Below are 20290 nucleotides of genomic sequence, written 5' to 3'. Positions count from 1 at the left end.
TGCCGGGATTATGATGTCTGTTTGCTACCTCACCACCTGAATTTCCACATGGGTTTAAGTGGTGGGTTTGCTTAAAACAAGAAAAGAGAGAAAGAAAGAGAGTTCCATTATGACATCTCAGTTCTAGTCCCGAGGGGGCTGTTGGAGTGGTAATAAGGTCCGTGACACTAGAAAAAATTCGTACTTTCAGATGAAAATGTCAACACATGGCCTGAGTGAAATAAAGAGTGTACATATTTCCTCACCTCATCTTCTGAGTACAGCAAATACTTGTACTGAAATCGTCTCTCATGGAAAGAACACTTCCCTTCTCACAGGATGTTGAACAATGAGCACAGATTAGGGAACCGCTATCACAGTTCCCTAAGCATGTAATCTTGTGCACTGATGAACCAATTATACATTACTGGTTGGTCTTTTTAACCACAATAAAGAATAGATATAAACACCGTACCCATGCAAGAAGCAAGAGATTTCTTTTTACTGTTCCACAGTATCCTAACATCCCCACGATGATCAGGAAACAGCAAACAGCAATCATGACCGGATGAACCACAGGAAAATAAGTCAAGATGACAGCCTCCTCTACCCTGAAAGAAGAACAATAATGTCATATTATAAATAAAATATAACCAAAATGCACCCAAGACATAGTACAAGACACAACTGACTTGTGTTAATAATCCTTTAAATCATCATGCCTCAAAGCTGAAGACTGGATTTCTATTTCAGAATCACTGAACAATCACCAATTTGCTTGCTTGTTTTATTTTTTGTCTTGTTTGGTTTAGTTTTTTATACAAGTGGTAGCCTTCCTACCTCAGCTCATTTAAAATATAAGATAGGGGTTGTCAGTAAAAAGTCGATCTAATATTAGCTCTGAAGCCTTAACCTGAGGAAACCACATGAGACTTTTCACTATTTCTTTTTCTGTTTATAAATGTATTTATTTATTTTTGGCTGCATTGGGTCTTTGTTGTTGCGCACGGGCTTTCTCTAGTTGCGGCGAACAGGGACTACTCTTCGTTGCGGTGCACGGGCTTCTCATTTTGGTGGCTTCTCATTTGGTGGCTTCTCATTTTGGTGGCTTCTCTTGTTGTGGAGCACGGGCTCCAGGCGTGCAGGCTTCAGTAGTTGCGGCACACAGGCTTAGTTGCTCCGTGGCATGTGGGATCTTCCTGGACCAGGGCTCGAACCCGTGACCCTGCACTGGCAGGCAGATTCTTAACCACCGCACCACCAGGGAAACCCTTTTCAACATTTCTTAACTGAGAAGACTCTCCCTACTCTTCTCTGGTCTGGGACTCCATATGCAGTGTGCACTTTCTCCCCAACAAATGACCTTTCCCAAAGATGTGAAACACTGCTATGGAAGGGAAATTGGTCTGAATTAAAAGGAAGGGAGGGAAATGCTTTCTGCTAAGACTGTGAAAAAATTATTAACTAGAGCCATAACAGTACGAGTAATAATTAAGATAACAAAAAACGACCGTTACAAAGTGCTTATTAAGCTCCATCGTGTTAAGGACTTTATAGAAATGTATCTCAGTTAATCCTTAGGAAAATTCAGAGTGGCATTTAATACAATCCCCATTCAGAAATGAAGAAACTGAGGCTCAGAGAAGTTAAGTAATTTGCCCCTTGAGATGTTAGTGGGTCAATCCTTGAAACTGGGTAAGAAAATGACATTTGGGGTTTGGTTTTCATTAGCTCAGGAATATGAAGGCAAGAAGAAGTTGGCGATCATTTTCTTAAGGAAAAGTAGCTGTGTCGTCCTTTATACACAAATATGACACGGCTGGCACACTGTCAGAAGGACAGGCAAGTGGTATTACCATAACCAGAAGTGTCCTCCAGAACCAGTGGCACACCTTAATGATATGCTGGAAAATGCAAGTGTTGCCATGGGCAGGAAAAACTGTCCAAACGATCGTGGATGAGCACTACCGTCTAAACACCCTAGGGCAATGTTACTTAGAAACTAGTGTCTGAGGAAACCCTGATGAAAGAAATCAATCTTTTTTTTTTTTTTCTGCGGTACGCAGGCCTCTCACTCTTGTGGCCTCTCCCATTGCGGAGCACAGGCTCCGGACGCGCAGGCTCAGCAGCCATGGCTCACAGGCCCAGTCGCTCCGCGGCATGTGGGATTTTCCCAGACCGGGGCACGAACCCGTGTCCCCTGCATCGGCAGGCGGACTCTCAACCGCTGCGCCACCAGGGAAGCCCTAGAAATCAATCATTAATCATAAAGCCTACCTTGTTTCTGCAGTTAAAGTCAGAACATTATTTAGGTAGTCCCTCATCCAAGCGGAAACTGCCAACACGCTGATGGACATTAACTGGGGGGGAAAAAATACAAACTGGTGACGAAGGATTTATGCACCATGCTCTGCAGGACTCATAATAAAAAATTAAGGATTTTATTTACATAATCATTATGTTTTTTCCTAATTACCATTTACCACCTGTTGAAATTTACTATTACTATAAATATCTGCCATTCTGTTTTGTAATCATGTCATAGCTACTAAATAGAATGTCACTAAACAGTATACAGATAGTGGAACTATTAGATACGGTAGTTCAGGACAGGAATTGTACAGAACAACTAAATTATCCAATGTACAACATAAGCCTAAAACACGTCATATGTAAAAGCAAGGGAGCAATCAAATACTACTGATGTTGTCCAGAAACGTCACAGGAGCTAACTTCAAAGGACTTCCACTGGCTAAAGTTAGAAATTTGAGCATGAAAATAATAGTCATAATAATAATAATAAATGCAACGGTTTAAAACATCCAATATGCTAAAATCTATGAATTCACAATAATCGTTAAACAAAACTCATTAGCCAGCTTTGGAGGATGTTGGATATTCAACTCATTATGCAGAAAACTGATAAGAATCCAATATTTATCCAATCTTTCCTATACGAACTAAAGAAAAGAACCAAAGACTTAATGAAAGTTTTTAATGGAAGAATGTCTGCTAATAAGTACAGAAAGCATGACAGAATGTCACTATTGGATAATCTTTTCTGAAATAATGGCTGTCTTGGCAAAGATCCTCAACGACTGCCAAAATTATCAAGTCAGTGGCTTTCAGTCCCGTCTGTACATCAGAATCAACCAGGACTCTTAAAAAAATTACTGAGCCCAGATCCACCCTGAATCAATTCTTGGAAGTGGAGTCTGGGCATCAAAAGTGGATAAAGGCTCCACAGATATTCTAATGGGTAGTAAGGGCAGAGAACTACTGCATTAAGTGTGAAAGGCTGATGGGGACTTTTAGAATGGAGAGATAAAATACCAGATGCCCTGATCAATCTTAGTATCATAAAAAGAGGCAACTGGATATAATAATGTCCCCAATATGATGCAATCAGAAGTACTCAGAGATACCTTTGAGGTTAATTTAACCAAAAAGTCAAACCTGAATCTAATCAAGCCTCCAGCTCTATCAGTTTATAGGAAATACAGGGAACAGATTTAAACTTGTTAAATGTCACCGTGCAGATGCAATCAACAAAATCAAGAATATAAGAAATTTTACAGAACAAATGATCTGGTTTCTTCAATTTAAAAAGCTGGCAGGTGGAACAAAAAGAAGGAAGGAGAAACTGTTATAAATTAAAAGAGATTTCAGAGATTGTCCAAGGCAATGTCAGGATCTTGGTTTGGATCCTGATTTAAATGAACCAACCACAAAGAGCCATTTATGAGAAGACTGGTGATATTGGATATTTGAAAATATTTACAATAGCCAGGTCATGGAAGCAGCCTAAATGCCCATTGACAGACGAATGGATAAAGAAGATGTGGTACATATCTACAATGGAATATTACTCAACCATAAAAAGGAACAAAAATGGGTCATTTGTAGAGATGTGGATGGACCTAGAGACTGTCATACAGAGTGAAGTAAGTCAGAAAGAGAAAAACAAATATCATATATTAACGCATATATGTGGAATCTAGAAAAATGGTACAGATGAACCGGTTTGCAAGGCAGAAATAGAGACACAGATGTTGAGAACAAACATATGGACACCAAAGGGGGAAAGCGGAGGGGAGGGGCTGGTGGAATGAATTGGGAGATTGGGATTGACATATATACACTAATATGTATAAAATAGATAACTAATAAGAACTTGCTGTATAAAAAAATAAATAAAATAAAAAATATTGACATCATAAAATAAATTATTGTTTATTATTTTAGATATGACAATAGTATTTTTTTTTAAGAATCCTTACCTTTTACAGATACATGCTGAATGGTTTAATAAACAATCACGATGCATGGGGATGAAGTGAGAAGTGGAGGCTGTGTTGGTAACTGGGGATTAATTATACTGTGCTTTCTACTTCTGTATGTTTTTAATTGTCCATAATTTTAAAAAAAAGATTTTTTTTTTTAAACAGCAACTATCTAGAACACATTCAAAATGAGTCTTCCTGGGAGGCTTTTCTAAAAGCTGAAGGTTAACCCTAAGTTCTGAAGGCCTTTCCTATTTTGATGGAAATTTTTCTCAAATGTGCCTTATACTTATCTTCTTAAGTGCAGTATAATGAATTTCAGCTTAATTTGATTTTTAATAATTTCTGGCATCTTGATGAACATTGATTACCATTACGTTACAGGTTTTCTGTAAATGCTGAAATAATGAACATACAAGATAGGAATGAGTCTTTACTGACTCAAGGAGTGGCTGTAAACATGCTTTCTGGATAAGGGCTCCTAGGTCAGCAGAGCACGTGGAGCTCCACCTGCCTGGAAAAGCAGCTAGTGAATTCACGCATCCTTCATCCAGTTGCAAATACAGTAGATCCCCGCCTTATCCGAGGGGGATATTTTCCAAGAACCCCACTGGATGCCTGAAACCTTAGAGAGTACCAAACCCTATATATACTAATGTTTTTTTCTATAATAATGGGCAGGTAGCATCTACACCTTGGATACAGTGGACAAAGGGATGATTCACATCCTGGGCCTGACAGTAGGAGATTTCATCACGCTTCTCAGAACTGCACACAATATAAAACTTACGAATTGTTGATTTCTGGAATTTTCCATTTTATATTTTTGGAACACTGTTGACCGTGGGTAACTGAAACTACAGAAAGTGAAACCGAGGATAAGGGGAACTACTGTATTTACTCAGCCCCAACCATCTGCCTTGTACTGTCTGTGCTAGAGCCACAGACCCAACAATGCATAAAAGAAGCAAGATGTCAGCCTTTGTGGGGCTTCTTACAGAACACAAGGAATAAATACGTAAACCAGATAATGACAGACTGTAAAACGTGACATGAAGCACGGAAAAGTGAAGTAACCTGTTCAAGGTCTTGCAGATTCTAAACGGCAGGGCTGGATTCAAATCTAGGCCTTCATCTTTGAAGCTTCAGGGTTAGTCACTAAATGCCTTCCAAGTTTACAAACGAGCCTTATATTCCCCAAACAGCAAGGAGATGCACCTGCATAGCATGCAGGGTTCCTTAAAACAAGGGAGGGGTGGGGTTGCAGGGGGAGGTCCTCTGTAGGGGTCAGTCTCAGTCTGAATGTCTGAACTACTTTCTTTGCTGAACGAGGGCTCAGGGCTCAATGGCTTAAAACAGGTTAAGAACCCTGGAATCACAGTTCAGAGGAGCATTAGGCCACTTATTACTATCCTCATTCCTGTTGGGAATGAAGAACAGATTGTAAACCTCATAAAAGTTACCCAGTGGATCAGCCACAGTGTATTAAACATGCTTCCAGCTTCTGTAAACTTGACGCTTTAACATCTGTTCTACATGTGTATGCTGGACACACCTTGGTCTGGACAAACTGATAATATGCCTGAGTCACCTTGCCTTGGCCACCTTCCACCCGCCCTTGTGAGAAGTCCTTCTTCAGGGCCCACAGTTTTCATTTTCAAATACAAACCAACCAATCCGGAGCCCACACTCCCAACCACCCCTTTATTGAGCTCTCTCATTCCAGGCCGCTCTACACATGCCCGAATCACCGCAAGGTCCAGATGCCAGACAACTAGGAACAGAGGCTGCTGAAATTATTCAAACTAGCCAAAACCTACTTATCCTGCCTTGCCAGTTCCTCCTTGAAGAAGCCCCAATGAAAGCACTTGCTCAGTCTCCCTCTCTCCCTGCCTCGCAATGGACCCCACCATGAGGAGACCTGTACTCTATCTCTTAGGAGCTGTGAGTGTAACGGACTGTCTTTTCAATGGCAGCTGTCTCCTGATCTGTCGATCTTACCAAACCTCAATAATCACAGTACCTATTACAACACACAGGGCTAGCAGGGGACCATGGACTGCTTGATTAAATCTGCAGCTAAGTGGTCTCCCTCTACTTGGCTATATGTGGGTCTTCAAATACCTTATATGTTTCAGGGGAACGGGAAAGTCTACTAATGTGCTATTTTATTTAATTACCTTAATTCTTTTGCAGTTATAAATAATTCTCCCCTCTCTTTATCATTCTTCGAAATAATAACTGATCGTGATTTCTCCATCCTTTAATTTCTCACAGGCTGTTTAGCCAATTTTCAATATCATAGCTCTAAGACAGCTATCAATAAATTATCAGATTCTTCATTTTGCATGATATAGTATCAGCGGTTGTCATTATATACACAGTACTTCCATTCATAACAAAAATGTCATTTTTTTAAAACGGCATATTCCAAAACATTTCTAGTACTGTAGAACAGTTAAGAGCATGGGTTCTGAAGTTATTCTTTCTTTCAAAAAAATATGTATCGATCAGCTGCTCTTTGTCAGGTACTGTGCAATGTGCTAGAGATATATACTGATCGGCAATGACAGGCACCAGCTCAATTCTATGATGAAATTTACTAAGTGAAGAGATCACGTGTTAGTCAAGTGTTAGTCAACTCATCAGAGACACAAATGTGTAACTGCAAACTGTAATAAGTACTAGGAAGGAATAATACAAGTTGCTGTAAGAACTTCTTTTGGGGGACTTCCCTGGTGGTCCAGTGGCTAAGACTCCACGCTCCCATTGCAGGGGGCCCAGGTTCTATCCCTGGTCAGGGAACTAGATCCCTTATGACGCAACTAAAAGATCCCACATGCCACAACGAAGATCCCACACGTGCCATGAAGACCCTGTGTGCTGCAACTAAGACCCAGCTCAGCCAAATAAGTAAATAAATTAAAAATATATATATATATATATTAAAAAAAAAATCCTTTTGGGGTGACTGACCTATTCCATGGGGTCAAGGGGACTTCTCCAGACAGCTAAGATCTGAAAGATAATTATCAAGTTCATTAGGGAAAGGGAGGTTGAAAAGAACATTCCAGTCAGAAAGAACAGCAAAGGTCCCGGGGTGGAAGGCAGCATGATATGGGCAAGGAAGGGAAACCGGCAGGGAGCAAGAATGGAAAGCCAGGCAGGGGTCAGAGCACACGGTCTTAGAGGTCATCGTGAGGCATATGGTCTTGACCACAATGACCATAAGAAGCCATTGTATCAAAAAGCCTTGGTTTGGGCTTCCCTGGTAGCGCAGTGGTTGGGAGTCCGCCTGCCGATGCGGGGGACGCGAGTTCGTGCCCCGGTCCGGGAGGATCCCACATGCCGCGGAGCGACTGGGCCCGTGGGCCATGGCCGCTGAGCCTGCGCGTCCGGAGCCTGTGCTCCGCAGCCGGAGAGGCCGCAGCAGTGGGAGGCCCGCGTACCGCAAAAACAAAAAAGCTTGGTTTGAATTTGAATTCCAGCTCTGCTCCTTTTCATCTATATGACTTCGGGTATGTCATTTAATCTTTCCTAAGCTTCAGTTTCCTCCTATATAAAATGTTATAATAGCAAGTTCAACTTCATAGAGCATTCACAGGATGAAAAAAGCGTAGGATTCTTACACATATTCCCTGTTACTATCTTATACATATTACCTATTCCTTTTGACTTCCGGCCTTTCACTTAACCTTTCTCAGTTTAGGAGACAACTCTTAAATCAGTTCATAGATGTAATCTTCGGATATTTGAAGGTCTAACAAATGGACGGGAAAGGCCGCTCTGGATAGAACTGTCTATTGGACTTCCATAGCCATTCTTATTTTTGACATCTCTAAAACTGAACTCATTTTCATTCTTCTCGAAACCTGTGTGTCCCTCCCACTGTTTTTCCTGTGTCGGTAAACGGTAAACGGTATAATCAATGCTTCAGTCACATCCACTGGCACCTTGGCAAGCAGCCTGAACCTCTCCCTCTTCCTCAGTCCTACATCTAATTGCTTTCAAGCCCAACGGATTGTTCCTGCAACACACCTGATAAATTCCTCCCCCTTTCCTGCCATTCTGGCTAGTTCAAGCCCTCAGTCTCTTGCCAGGCAGTTACAATCACCTTATAATAGAACTCTCCAGCTCACAGATTCCACCTCAAATTCACCCTTCAGTTAGCTTTATAAAACACAGATCGAGCGATTCTGCTTATAAAGCTCTAATAGCTGCCCCTTGGGGCCCCTCCCCATCTCTCACTTCCACTTCCCCCAACTCTCTCTTAGAGAATAAGTTTAAACTCTACAGCAGGACACACAGGCCCTCTTCAGTCACCCTTTGACCTATCTCTTCAACTTATTTCCTGCCAACTCCTTCCCACACACATTCTGTCCTTGGATGAAAAAAGTCCTGCTTGTGCTTCTCTGATATGCACCACACAGACCTCCCAAACCTATGGCTTTGCCCATGCAGTTCCCTCTGCCTGGAATGCAATCCTGCCCCAGCCTTTCCATATCATGAGCAGAGCAACCTTATCCTTAAAGACCAGCTCAAACATCAGCTAGAATGTAAAGTTTTCCTCCCAGCTCCCTCCTTACCCAGAGTCAACACTCTTGTCTAGACTTCACAGAGCAGTTATCTACTGTCTCCTATTTTTACCCACCCATCTCATTCCACTAGAGGACACAGACAACTGCCTCTAGCCCCATCTCACAGTAGAGTACCAGGCCCAGTAGTAAGACCTGATACATATTAGATGAATGAATGAGAAAATAATTAAAGAAAGATGATTTCAACTTGCCAGATAAGCTAACTATTGGAGAACTTTAGCAAAATTAGGAGATGCTTTAAGTAGAACTGAGCTTTCTATCACTGGAAGTTTTCCAGCAGAGAGATGCTTGCTGAATTACATGATGAAAAATTTATATATCAGGTCAGAAGCTGGCTTAAGTGTTCTCAAAAGTCGTTTAAACTACAAATGTTGCATTCTACTTAGCCCCGCTGTTTTTTTCACTGTAGTCACCGAAGCATTGTAGCTGTGCAGAGAACATCAGTAGAAATAAATAATATCAACACAAAGCTTTATCTCACAGTAAACAAGCAATTCTGAAAATACACTGCTTTTTATTATGACCTTATTTCCAGCCGCATTAAATGGCTGAGTTCAATTCTCAAAGAGTGATTTTACTTACTGTTGAGAAAATAATAACAGTAACAACAAATACAGTGCATGCTATAGCAAGGAACTAAGCTAAACTGAGACAAGGTCACTTCAATAACTAATCCTAATGCTATTAAATCTAGAAGGACAAATTATGCAACCAATTCAGGACTCCTTACAAATAATGGTATTTTCTACTAACTTTCCAAATTAAAATAAAATAATTCTCCAACTGTCATTCATGATGATTAAATTATTAGGACACTGTAGTTATCACATGTAACTAGGTTTATAGCTCCTTACATCTTCTCCAATATTGCAAAATATTATCTGTAGTTCAAGGAAATATTTAGACAATAACACAAAGATTACTTTAGAGAAATATATTTAATATACTACTTGGCAGGACCTCTGCCACCTTCTGTCTTGCAAAAAACGTTCAGAAAATGCTAGCTCTCAACAAATATTTATAAAAATGAAATTTGCTGTGTTGCAGATATATTCTGGTTTTGCTTGAATTTAATCATGTAAAAAAAATAACAAGAATCAAGTTGTTTCCTATATCAGAATTTATTATGAAATGTATACCTATAGTTTCCAGGAAGTAAGGTTGCAGTCAAAAAATAGACATTTACATCCTTCAACTGTCTGGCATATATAATATATAGTCTTATATAAGGTGACAGTAACACTAATCATTTCTGCTCAAGGCGGACAGATGTCTAAAGCCAGCCACCTAAACTTTTCTTTTTATGTCAAATCTGTTAGCAAAGAGCAGAATGTGGAAGAGAGACCAGGAACTTAGTAACATTTCTGTCTCTACAGAGAACTTGGACGAGTAATTCAAACTTTTAGAAACTCTTTTCGCTCATGATGAAAATGGAAAAATTGAACTAGATGCTTTTAAAATTCCCTTTTTTTCTTAAAAACAAAAGGATTCCAATTATTATTTATTAAAATGTAAAGGTAAATCAATGTTTTTTGTTTTTGTTTTTGTTTTTTTGCGGTACGCGGGCCTCTCACTGTCGTGGCCTCTCCCGTTGCGGAGCAACAGGCTCTGGACGCGCAGGCTCAGCAGCCATGGCTCACGGTCCCAGCCACTCCACGGCATGTGGGATCTTCCCGGACCAGGGCACGGACCCGTGTCCCCTGCATCGGCGGGCGGACTCTCAACCACTGTGCCACCAAGGAAGCCCGGTAAATCAATTTTTGATAATTTGGAGGCTAGCAGCCCAAGGCAAGTACTTCCCAGGAACATGTCTGTCTCAGTTCCCAAGCCTGCTCCCATCCACCTTTTAATCAGTTCATACCTCAACCAGCTTCCCTTCTGGGGGTCTGGGGGGGAGCCAGGAGCAGCAGAAAAAAGCAAACAGATCAGACTATTTGCCTGAAAGCACGGGCACTGTAAATGATGGCTGAAACAAGTTCCGAAGATTCCTTGTGGGTATCGTTTAAGCACGAACATCTACTAATTAAGGATGAATAAATCAATAGCACCTTGGAGCTGTGCTGACTAATAGTTTTTATAGATCATGTTGCCCTGCAGACAGGGTGACCATACATCCTGCTCTGACCAGGATGGTTCCACTTTAAGCCTCTGTTGTCCTGTCATCATTATTAATAGAGACAACCCCTTATAACTTCACTCTCAAAATTGTCCTGATTTCCACAATAAATGATCTGGTCACCCTATAGGCAATGCAGGCAAAAGAAGGGTGAAAGGCCTCATTCTACACCATAGTTTCTGTGCAGCCCAATGGCCCAGCCTGTGACTGTTCTGAGTGGGGAACGACGTCTGAGGGGCCTGTGAGTCCAGTTGGCAGCAGGGCTGGGCCCCAAGGAAGCCTCCACGCCCTTCTCCTTCTAGAAATGCTTCCTTAAGAAGCATGCAGTGGCCTGTCTTTGCTCAGCTGAGCCAACCGCATTAAGAAAAGTGTATTAGCTTTGCCCCTGAGACTAAAGCTTATTGAATGTTTATTTTTAAAAAGCACTAACATTTCTCGAAGGGCTCTCCTTTATTCCTTAGGAAGAGTTAAAGTAAACTGGAATGCCTTTCATAGTACAAAATTGTGGGGGGGTGGAGAGCAACAATTCAAAAGGTAGTAGGGCTTCCCTGGTGGCGCAGTGGTTGAGAGTCTGCCTGCAGATGCAAGGGATGCAGGTTCGTGTCCCGGTCCGGGAAGATCCCACATGCCACGGAGCGGCTGGGCCCGTGAGCCATGGCCGCTGAGCCTGCACGTCCGGAGCCTGTGCTCCGCTACGGGAGAGGCCACAATAGTGAGAGGCCTGCGTACCGCAAAAAAAAAAATAAAAAATAAATAAAAAAATAAAAAGTAGTATTTTAACATGAGTATATAAATGCTGTGTGAATGCAAATACCCACTTGCCCAGAATCTCTTTAGGGACTACGGGGGTCAGACACCTAAGGTTCACTATAGAAAACCGGAGAAAAACAAACAGAACATTGAGTCTTCTGTTTTCTTCATCTAGCTTGCATATATCCCAAAAGTGTGCACCAGATTTCCTGTCTGCTTTTTAGGCTTTCTTTTATAAGCTTCTTTTCGTATTTTGTCGAGGGTAGTTCCTCTCTCTTGCTACTCTTTGGTAATGGTAAGTGAAAGACAATGGCTCTTATCTGCTGGTGAGAAAAGAGAGTTTAAAACTACAGGTGGGATATTATACTTTTAGAAAATAATAAACAAACGTGATGAATGTTAAGTGTTCACCAATTTCAAGAATTTCCAAAAAGAACCATATGTATCCATTTTTCCAACAGCAGAAAATTATCATCTAAGAATGGCAAACACTCACATCATAAAGCCACAGAAGTTGTCTTTAAAATGGAGGAAAGCTTTCATTTATGAAATACTATGGCATTTAAAAAGTAAAAGTGTGATACATTTGAAGTAAAAATAACCCATTTCCTTGCTCTATCGTGGCCAGAATGTGAATCATGGTCTCCAAAGAGCTCTCAGGGCAGTTTACTCACGTGCACTGTGTCTCATGTGCCTTTTCCCATTACAAAACTTATGACAAACCTCGAAGGTCCAGTATCTGTCTGCCAGCCCCAGTAGAGCTGAACCGGGATCATGCTTCTTTACAAGTGAAAGAGCCACTTCAACAGATGGCAAATCAAGGTGACCGGATCCACAGCAATGAAAGAATGCAGTGCATCTGTGATCTTGAATATTCTGTGGATTGTTTCCTCTTAGACAGGTCTATACCTCCCACTTAAAAAAATTAAATATGCAAGATACATGTTTTTACTGAAAAAAAAAAAATTCACTGTTTGATATTCAACTCCCAGAACAGAAAAACAAAATTGTATAGGTCCTCAGTGTTTTTCCAAATAAGATTTATTTTTCTTTCCCTAAAATCTTTGCTGGGTAGAGAAGGGGAGAGGGTACCAGTATAGTAGAAATAGATAAGAAAAAGTCTATTTCAGATGCTAGGAGAAGAGTAAAAGGATACAGCTTTTGATCCTGCAGTTAATGAGTGCAGGTATCTCAATCCCACAAAACTAGAGGCCAGTACAGTCGCCCTCTCCACACTCAGGATGAGCTCAGGTCACGCCACACTAGTTTGTTCTCCTTCTAATTCCAATGAGAACTAAAAGCAAGGACTAAAGCCTTGCTCCTCCAGATGGGGCACTCAGACCAGCAGCAACAGTGTCACAGAGGGGCTTTTGAGAAATGCAGACTCTCAGGCCCAGCCCCAGACATACTGAATCAGAATTTGCATTTTAACGAGATGCCCAGGTGATCTGTATGCACGTGGAGGTTTGAGAAGCACTGCTCTAGGGGACTTGGAATGAGCAGGTGGACAGCTAATCCCTTCCTACTGAAGATGTTTATTTCTCTGCTGCAAATAAATTCAGCACCGTTTCCAATAGTACAACTTCTGCCGCACTTAGAGAAAAAAAAAATTGGACTTTGAATCCCTATTCTGCTACTTACTGGCAAGTTAATGAGCTTCACTGAGTAACTTCTCTTTACCACCACCCGCCATTTTCCAGGCGGAAAATGAGAATTAGATGAGAATTAGATGAGAATTGGATGAAAGAGTAGTGTAAGGATGCCCAGGAATGTGTGAGGCACAAGTAAGGAAATATAGGATCTGCAAACATTGCTTTAACTTTGAAAGAATAACACCAATGTCCCCAAAGTTAGCATATACATTTCATATAATTCCAAAAAACTCCTGACAGATATTTTAATTGTATAAAATAATCTCAAAGAAAAAGAAACCTTAATCAAGACAAGAAAGGCAGGTGCTTTAAAAGAACAGAAGAATAAAAAAAGATTATATAAAATTCTAGAGAAAAACTCTACCGAAAAAACATATAAAAATTTGTTTATATAAAGTGATGCTCAAGCTCACTGATAGTGGGGGAGGTAAAGAATAAAGTAACAGTGAAATAACACTTTAAACCTCTTAGATTGGTAAAAATTTAAAAGTTTCATAAGATGGCAGCAACATTATATGTATATGATGTACATATAATGAGGTATATTGGTGCTTCTATTTCTAGGAGATAGATTCCCAGGACAGGTTACTGGGTCAAAGGAATGGAGGAGCGGTAGCAATAGTAGCAGTATTAATCACAACAATAACCATTACTACTACAAGGATTCCTTTGACTCATCAATCCATCTCCTGGTAATCTACTTATTACAGTAAACTATTAGTGAGCATCATTATTGCAGTAGTAGTAACGACTGCGGGTACTACTGCTACTATTGCTACCGCTACGACATAGATAGCGCTTATTAAGTGCCACTGTTCAAGCACTTCACATATATTGAGTCTAATCCCCCAACAACTCTAAAAAACTCTAAAAAATAGGAACCATTCCTATTTTGCAGACTAGGAAACTGAGACACTTAAATGTGCCTGGCAAACATAGTAAGAACTACATAAATGTTAGCTATTTTGTTGTCATCATTACATATCCTCTGACATAGCAATCCCGCTCCTGTAACTCTAACCAAATGAGAAAAACAACCTAACAAAAAATGTCATGAATATCTATATGAATGTACATGAATGGGTATACGTGGACAGGTATGAGTAAATACATCTTTGTATGAAATAAAGAAAAATAGGGCTTCCCTGGTGGCGCAGTGGTTGAGAGTCCACCTGCCGATGCAGGGCACACGGGTTCGTGCCCCGGTCCGGGAAGATCCCACATGCCGCGGAGCGGCTGGGCCCGTGAGCCATGGCCGCTGAGCCTGCGCGTCCAGAGCCTGTGCTCCGCAACGGGAGAGGCCACAACAGTGAGAGGCCCGCGTACAGCAAAAAAAAATAATAATAATAATAATAAAATAAAGAAAAATACAGAGGGATGCTGAGTAGGCAGTAAACTCGGATTATTTTGTTGGTGGGGAGATGATATTTGGAGAAGAGGAGGGCTGGAGAAAGGGGGAAGCAATTTTAATAAATCAGAACACACAGAAAGTGAGAATGTTGAAGTACAGGATAACAACAAAGAAATAACATTTTACATTCTTTGGGGACACAAAGAGCCCTGGAGGAGTTTAAGGAATAGGCATTTTTAAGCAAATGTCATTACTCAGAAGAGTAATATTTTTGTTAAGTGATTTGGGTTCCCCTCCACACACACACATAATACAAGTTATTGAGAAAATTTCCAAAACATTGTTCTATGTTGCACAAAAAAAGTCCTAGTAATTCCAAGGTTCGAACACAGTAATCGTCCATGTAAAGGCACCGTCTAGGGGCAAGAAAGCTGAGTTCTGCTCCCGGCACTGTCACCATTGGGCCATCTGACCTTTGGCTTCCCGTCACTAACCTACACTTAGTTTTCTCATTCCCAAAGTAAGGAAGTTCGACCAGATCATCTTAAATCCCCTTTTAGTTATAAAAATGTGTTGATTCTGTAATTAAAAACAATAAAGTAGAAAAGTGAAAAACTAATAAACAGAAGTGACAATTATCACACATTTTAAAGGAACAAAGTTCAAAATCTTAATACCCTATAGCTAAGCAGGTAATTTAATGACCTTAATTAAATTAAGTTTGTACCTTAAATTAAATGTACATTTAATTTGTACATTTTTAGAATTAAAAACTGCAATAAGATCAGTTAGGTATTTTATATTTCCAAGTGGTGAATATAACTACTCAATGCTTTAAGTTTCATGTTGAGAAAAAAAGTTGCCAGTTTAGATATCTTTCAGATTACTTCCTGACGTAAGGCTTCATTTGTCACCTTAAAATGGAGCCATCCATAAGGAGTAGTTCAACCAAAATGTCATTCTCTAGAGACCACATGTCATAACCCTACAAAAAAAAAAGCTGGTAAATGCCAGCTAGTCAGCCAAATAAATAAATTACTCATTAAAAACTGTAACAGAACGTTTTGAATATAAATTATTAATAGAACACAAATTTGGGGGAAAAAAAACTAACTGCTTAAGCAGGACAGCTTCCTGAAGCAACATTCAACGTTTAAATTTTTACAGTTTCCTCAAAAGTTTTGTAAATAACAATGTGATTATTAATAACACTTAATGAAAATTTATGCCTGGGTGCAATGCATAAAAAGTCACTAACTCACAGGGCATAAAGATTTCCATGAGCTTGTTAAATTTTATGTATTTTATTTCCTTAAATGGTTATGGGATTTTCCAAAAGCATACACAAAATTCCTTAAAGCTTTGCCAATTTAGAAATAGTTACACGGAAACCACCTTTTCAGACTATATGGAATCTCCCAGAAAAATCTACTTAGTCTTTTGATAGGATATCTGGGTATGAATTCCTACAAAAACATAGTAAGACTTCTGCCCCCACCAGATTTTATAGGATGACGTAAGGAAACAATTTATGGCTTGCACAGTTATCTGAAATTCCTGAAAACAAGCAGTTCCCTAAGTAGTGTGTCAAAATTTTCTTATCTACAAGCACAAGCACGTGCATTTATTTATATCCCCAGATTAACTTCAAGTCTAATTTTACTGCCACTAGTATCCAGCGGTGGATTTCTTTTTTCTAATTACAAATGGAACTTGAGCTAGATCAAAGGCATTTTAAGGTCAAAATTTACTTCTCTGAAAAATAGAGGGTGTGATCCCATGTAATTAATTAATGCTTAGCCATGCCCTTTGGCGCATTATGTGGTGGCTATAGGAAACCGAGTCCAGCCGTCCCCACCTGTTGGTGCAGTGGACTGCTTGACTTACCCAAAAGAGCAGATTGAGCGCGTAGAGCAGGCAGCGCAAACACTTCACAGAATCTTCTCTGGCCATTGTGAGCCCCGGGAGGGAGAAGCCCCATCCTTTCACCACATCCTACCCCCACGGGCAAAACAGCAGCGATCTGCAGAGGGCGGAGGATAACAGGGGACTTCTCACCACCGCGCTCCTCACCCCCAGCCCATCCCTCCTCTGCCAGCCGTCAGCTGGGTGCAGGTCTGGTCCGAAGCCTAGTTCATTCGAGACATCGCTTCATCGAAAATCATTTGTTAAAGTTATAATAGTAACCTAAACTCCCCAAAGTTCCAAACAGGCTTCAGATAACACCTGCTGGGAAGAGAAAAGATTGTCTCCCCGGATGAATGAAGGCGCGCAGTAAACTCGGGTTCTCAGGGGACACGCGGCGGTGTCCTCTGAATTCTGATGAGACGCTCTTTAAAACCTCCCTCAGTCCACGCCCCTCCTCGGGAAGAGCTCTGCTCCGAACTGTCCCGAAGGTTGGAAACCACACTCCCGTCCCCCCCACCCCCCCGCAGATGTCACAGACGCCGCGGGCGACACCGAAGGTGAGAGTGTTCCTCTCACTTGGACAGTTCCTGGGCCCCCCGCCTCCGCACCCCCTTCGCCATCCCGCAGCTCGGGTGTGAACGCGGGGCACTGGAGGGGGCGCAGCGCTGAGCTGGGATTCCGCCCGGCGACTAGGGTTTCTCCGGGAGAACACAAGAAATGATGTTTGGGCCCCGGAATGATGGATTAGCCGGGGGCGGCGGGCGGGGAGCGGGGAGGGGCGCACGGGAATTAGGGCCGGTGCAGCTGTGCAGACGCAGGGTTAGTCATTCACGTCCCCCTCCCCCGGCCCCGGCCCCGGCCGCGACCCGGCTCTCCCAGCCGCCCGAGGAGCACAAAGCCGAGCGCGGTCAGCCGCCCCGCCACCCGGGCGCGCGCCCCCGGCAGGGCGCGCGGGGAAGCGCCGGCGGCGGGGAGCCCCGAAGCCAGCACTCTAAGTAGTTTAGCACACAGCGCCGGGGGCAGCCGCCGCCGGCGGGCTGGCGGGACAGCGGGCAGGAAGGACGAGAGACGCGCGGCCACTCACCGTCGGCGCTGGGCTCCGCGCCCCGATCCCGCCGGGGGACAGTCGGGGACGCACTGCGGGGGCTCATCGGGGCAGCGACGCTCCTCCTGGAAAGCCGCAGGGCTGCATTGACTCAAACTGGAGAAGCTTCCTTCTCTTCCTCTCCCCCCGCCTCCGCCGTCGCCGCCTCCTGGGAAAAGGGGGGAAAAAAAAAGTCCTGGGCAGCAGTTGCTGGAAAGTCTCTGCTAAGCCACCTCCCAGCGCCGCTGTCCCTCCCAAGTCCTCGCCAAGTCCGGACGAGGCAGCGGCGGCAGCCAGGGCCAGCTGCACGAACTCTCAGCGCATGCTCGGGCCGCCGGCTGCCCGGGTTGGATCCTAATGGGTGTTTCTGGTCCCCTCACGCGGCGTGAGCCCCCGAAGGGACGCCTCACCTCTACAAGGGCCAGAGGGAGAAAAAACCTAGGGACTTTGGAGAAGTCCGCGCAGCAAGCCCCTTAAAAATGGTGGTGTCGGAGGAGGGGAGGCTGGGTTATAACCATAGGGAACAGGCTTTTATTATATGAAAATATTTGTGTTTGAGAAGGGGGGTGAAGGAGTGGCCCAACCCGATTCCTGCAATGAGAAACTAGTTTTCACAACCTTTCTAGAACCACCTCCTGCGATTTGTCACTAACATGGTGCCCTGTGCTCCTTCTTATTGCTTTGTTGCCCTCCCTGATTTAAAAAAAAACAGTTCTTTCCCACTTCCATGGTGCACTAATAGCATTTACTTACACCCCAGGGTAGACATGTGGAGATCTGACGGCCAGAATAGGAAGAACATGTTTAACTCTTTCACAAGTAACGCAAAGTTTCAAAAATTTTCTCGCAATAGGATTGTTTGAGCTTTAACAGGGTAATTTATCTTGAATTGTATATATGGTAATGGGTTTTGAATTTTTTTAACAAAAAATTCAGGAAGTATTCATAGTAGGAGACTATACTTCTAAAAGTACCTTCCCTTTTGAAAGTAAGAAATTTCAGACATAAAATATGGTGGAATTTTGATGTTTTATGCCTTGTGATAGTCCACATCTATGACTACTTCTGTGTGCATTGTGTGGCAAATAAAACTTCACTGACAAATGTGAATTACTTGAAATATAAACATCTTTGAGAAAACCTAATAATAGGAGTCCTCCTTCAATTTCCTTGGGGGGTGGGGAATAAAATGGAGTCCTGTGTCCATCACTGCCTATCTAGAGTCAGTTGCTACAAGACCAGGGTGATGAAGAAACACACACTCTCATGTGGAGAGAAGTAAAATTAAGACCTAAAGAGAACTTGAGTGTCCTGGATTATGGGAGGAAAAGTCTTGGCAAGCGAGTCACTAAGCTGTGTGTAAGGCAGCAAGCTCTAAAGAGCACGAAAGCCATCGACTCCAAATACCAAGACAAATGTCCAGTCATCCACCAAATGACACTACCTCTGGCAACAGAGTATCTTCTGGAGTCAGAGAGAAGAGCAAAGAAACCCACTTTAATCCTCAGTTACTGCTCAAATGAGGGTGTACGCCAGTTACAAGCAGAGGGCTGCTGAAACCACCCACCATCTGAATGCTGTTGGTGCCACACATTCCTCTAAGTGATAGAAAAATCCCCACACTGAGGGCAGTCTATGACTGCCATTAAAACTGACAGAAAGAGTGCAAATCATTCCCAGGTCTCCGAACAGAGATCCTCTTCTATTTCTAGAAAGCAGTGAAGTACCTTTTAAGTCATAAACCTTGAAGGGCCCTAGAATAATAAAATTTTAGAGGAAGATGCTTTAGAAGTACATCTCCTACCACCCCCACCCGCTTTTAGTAAATGAGGAATAGAGAGCCACGAGAAGTTTTCAAAGTTGCTCATTTACACCTCTCGTTAAATCAGATCCCAAGCGAAAATCCAGAATCATACTCTCTAACTAGTTCAGTGATTCTCAAAATTGCTGTATATTAGAACCACTTAGGGAGTTTTGGACAAATCCTAATGCTCAGGCTATAGCCCACACTAATTAAATTGGAATCTCTGCAGATGTGGCCTGGGCATCCAGATTTTTCAAAGTTTGCAGGGTAATTCTAATCTGCAGCAAAGTTTGAAAACCACTGCAACTAACACTTTACAGATGCCTTAAAACTAGCAAAGGAGTTTCTTCAGGTTTAGTTGGATCAAATCCCTCACCTGTGAATTGATACCTGGGATTATTCCTATGTTAGAAGTTAAGAAGAAAACAGAGCTGCAGTTACTGTTCTAATATTCCTGAAGAATGGTATATCAAAGTCTGTGATCAACATCTCAGCAGGGGAGACCTCACCACGTTTGAGGCATTGCAGAACTGGGTAGTTTTAATAGCTTAAACCTGACCATACCTCCCTATAACTGGTACCACTCAACTCTAGTTCTTCTGCCTTTTGGAATCCACAGCATGAGCAATCCTTCTCCCATATGACAGCCCTTCAACTCCCTGAGGGCAGCTTCTAGTCCCCTCCTCTCTAAGTCTTCTCTTCTCTAGGATCATAGAAGCGCAGTAAGACTTGACATCACAGCTGTCATTCTGTCGGCTCTACATT

At 42.2% G+C, this 20290-nt stretch overlaps 1 protein-coding gene across 1 annotated transcript in view; it reads right to left on the bottom strand.

Annotated features, from left to right (window-relative positions):
* Positions 1-18444, bottom strand: part of TSPAN12 (tetraspanin 12) — a 66163-nt gene extending 47719 nt beyond the window's left edge. The window contains exons 1-4 of the mRNA XM_049715226.1: positions 17722-18444; positions 16617-16752; positions 2257-2339; positions 455-590 (exon numbers count right to left, since the gene is read on the bottom strand). Of these exons, the coding sequence (XP_049571183.1) occupies positions 455-590; positions 2257-2339; positions 16617-16682 (285 nt within the window). The 5' untranslated portion in view covers positions 16683-16752; positions 17722-18444. The remainder of the gene's footprint in view (positions 1-454; positions 591-2256; positions 2340-16616; positions 16753-17721) is intronic.
* Between the last annotated feature and the right edge of the window lie 1846 nt (positions 18445-20290).

The sequence above is a fragment of the Orcinus orca genome, chromosome 9 (assembly GCF_937001465.1).
Source record: "Orcinus orca chromosome 9, mOrcOrc1.1, whole genome shotgun sequence".
NCBI classification, from domain to species: domain Eukaryota; kingdom Metazoa; phylum Chordata; class Mammalia; order Artiodactyla; family Delphinidae; genus Orcinus; species Orcinus orca.
The sequence above is the reverse complement of the archived record's forward strand: the minus strand, read 5'-3'. Positions and strand labels throughout refer to the sequence as shown.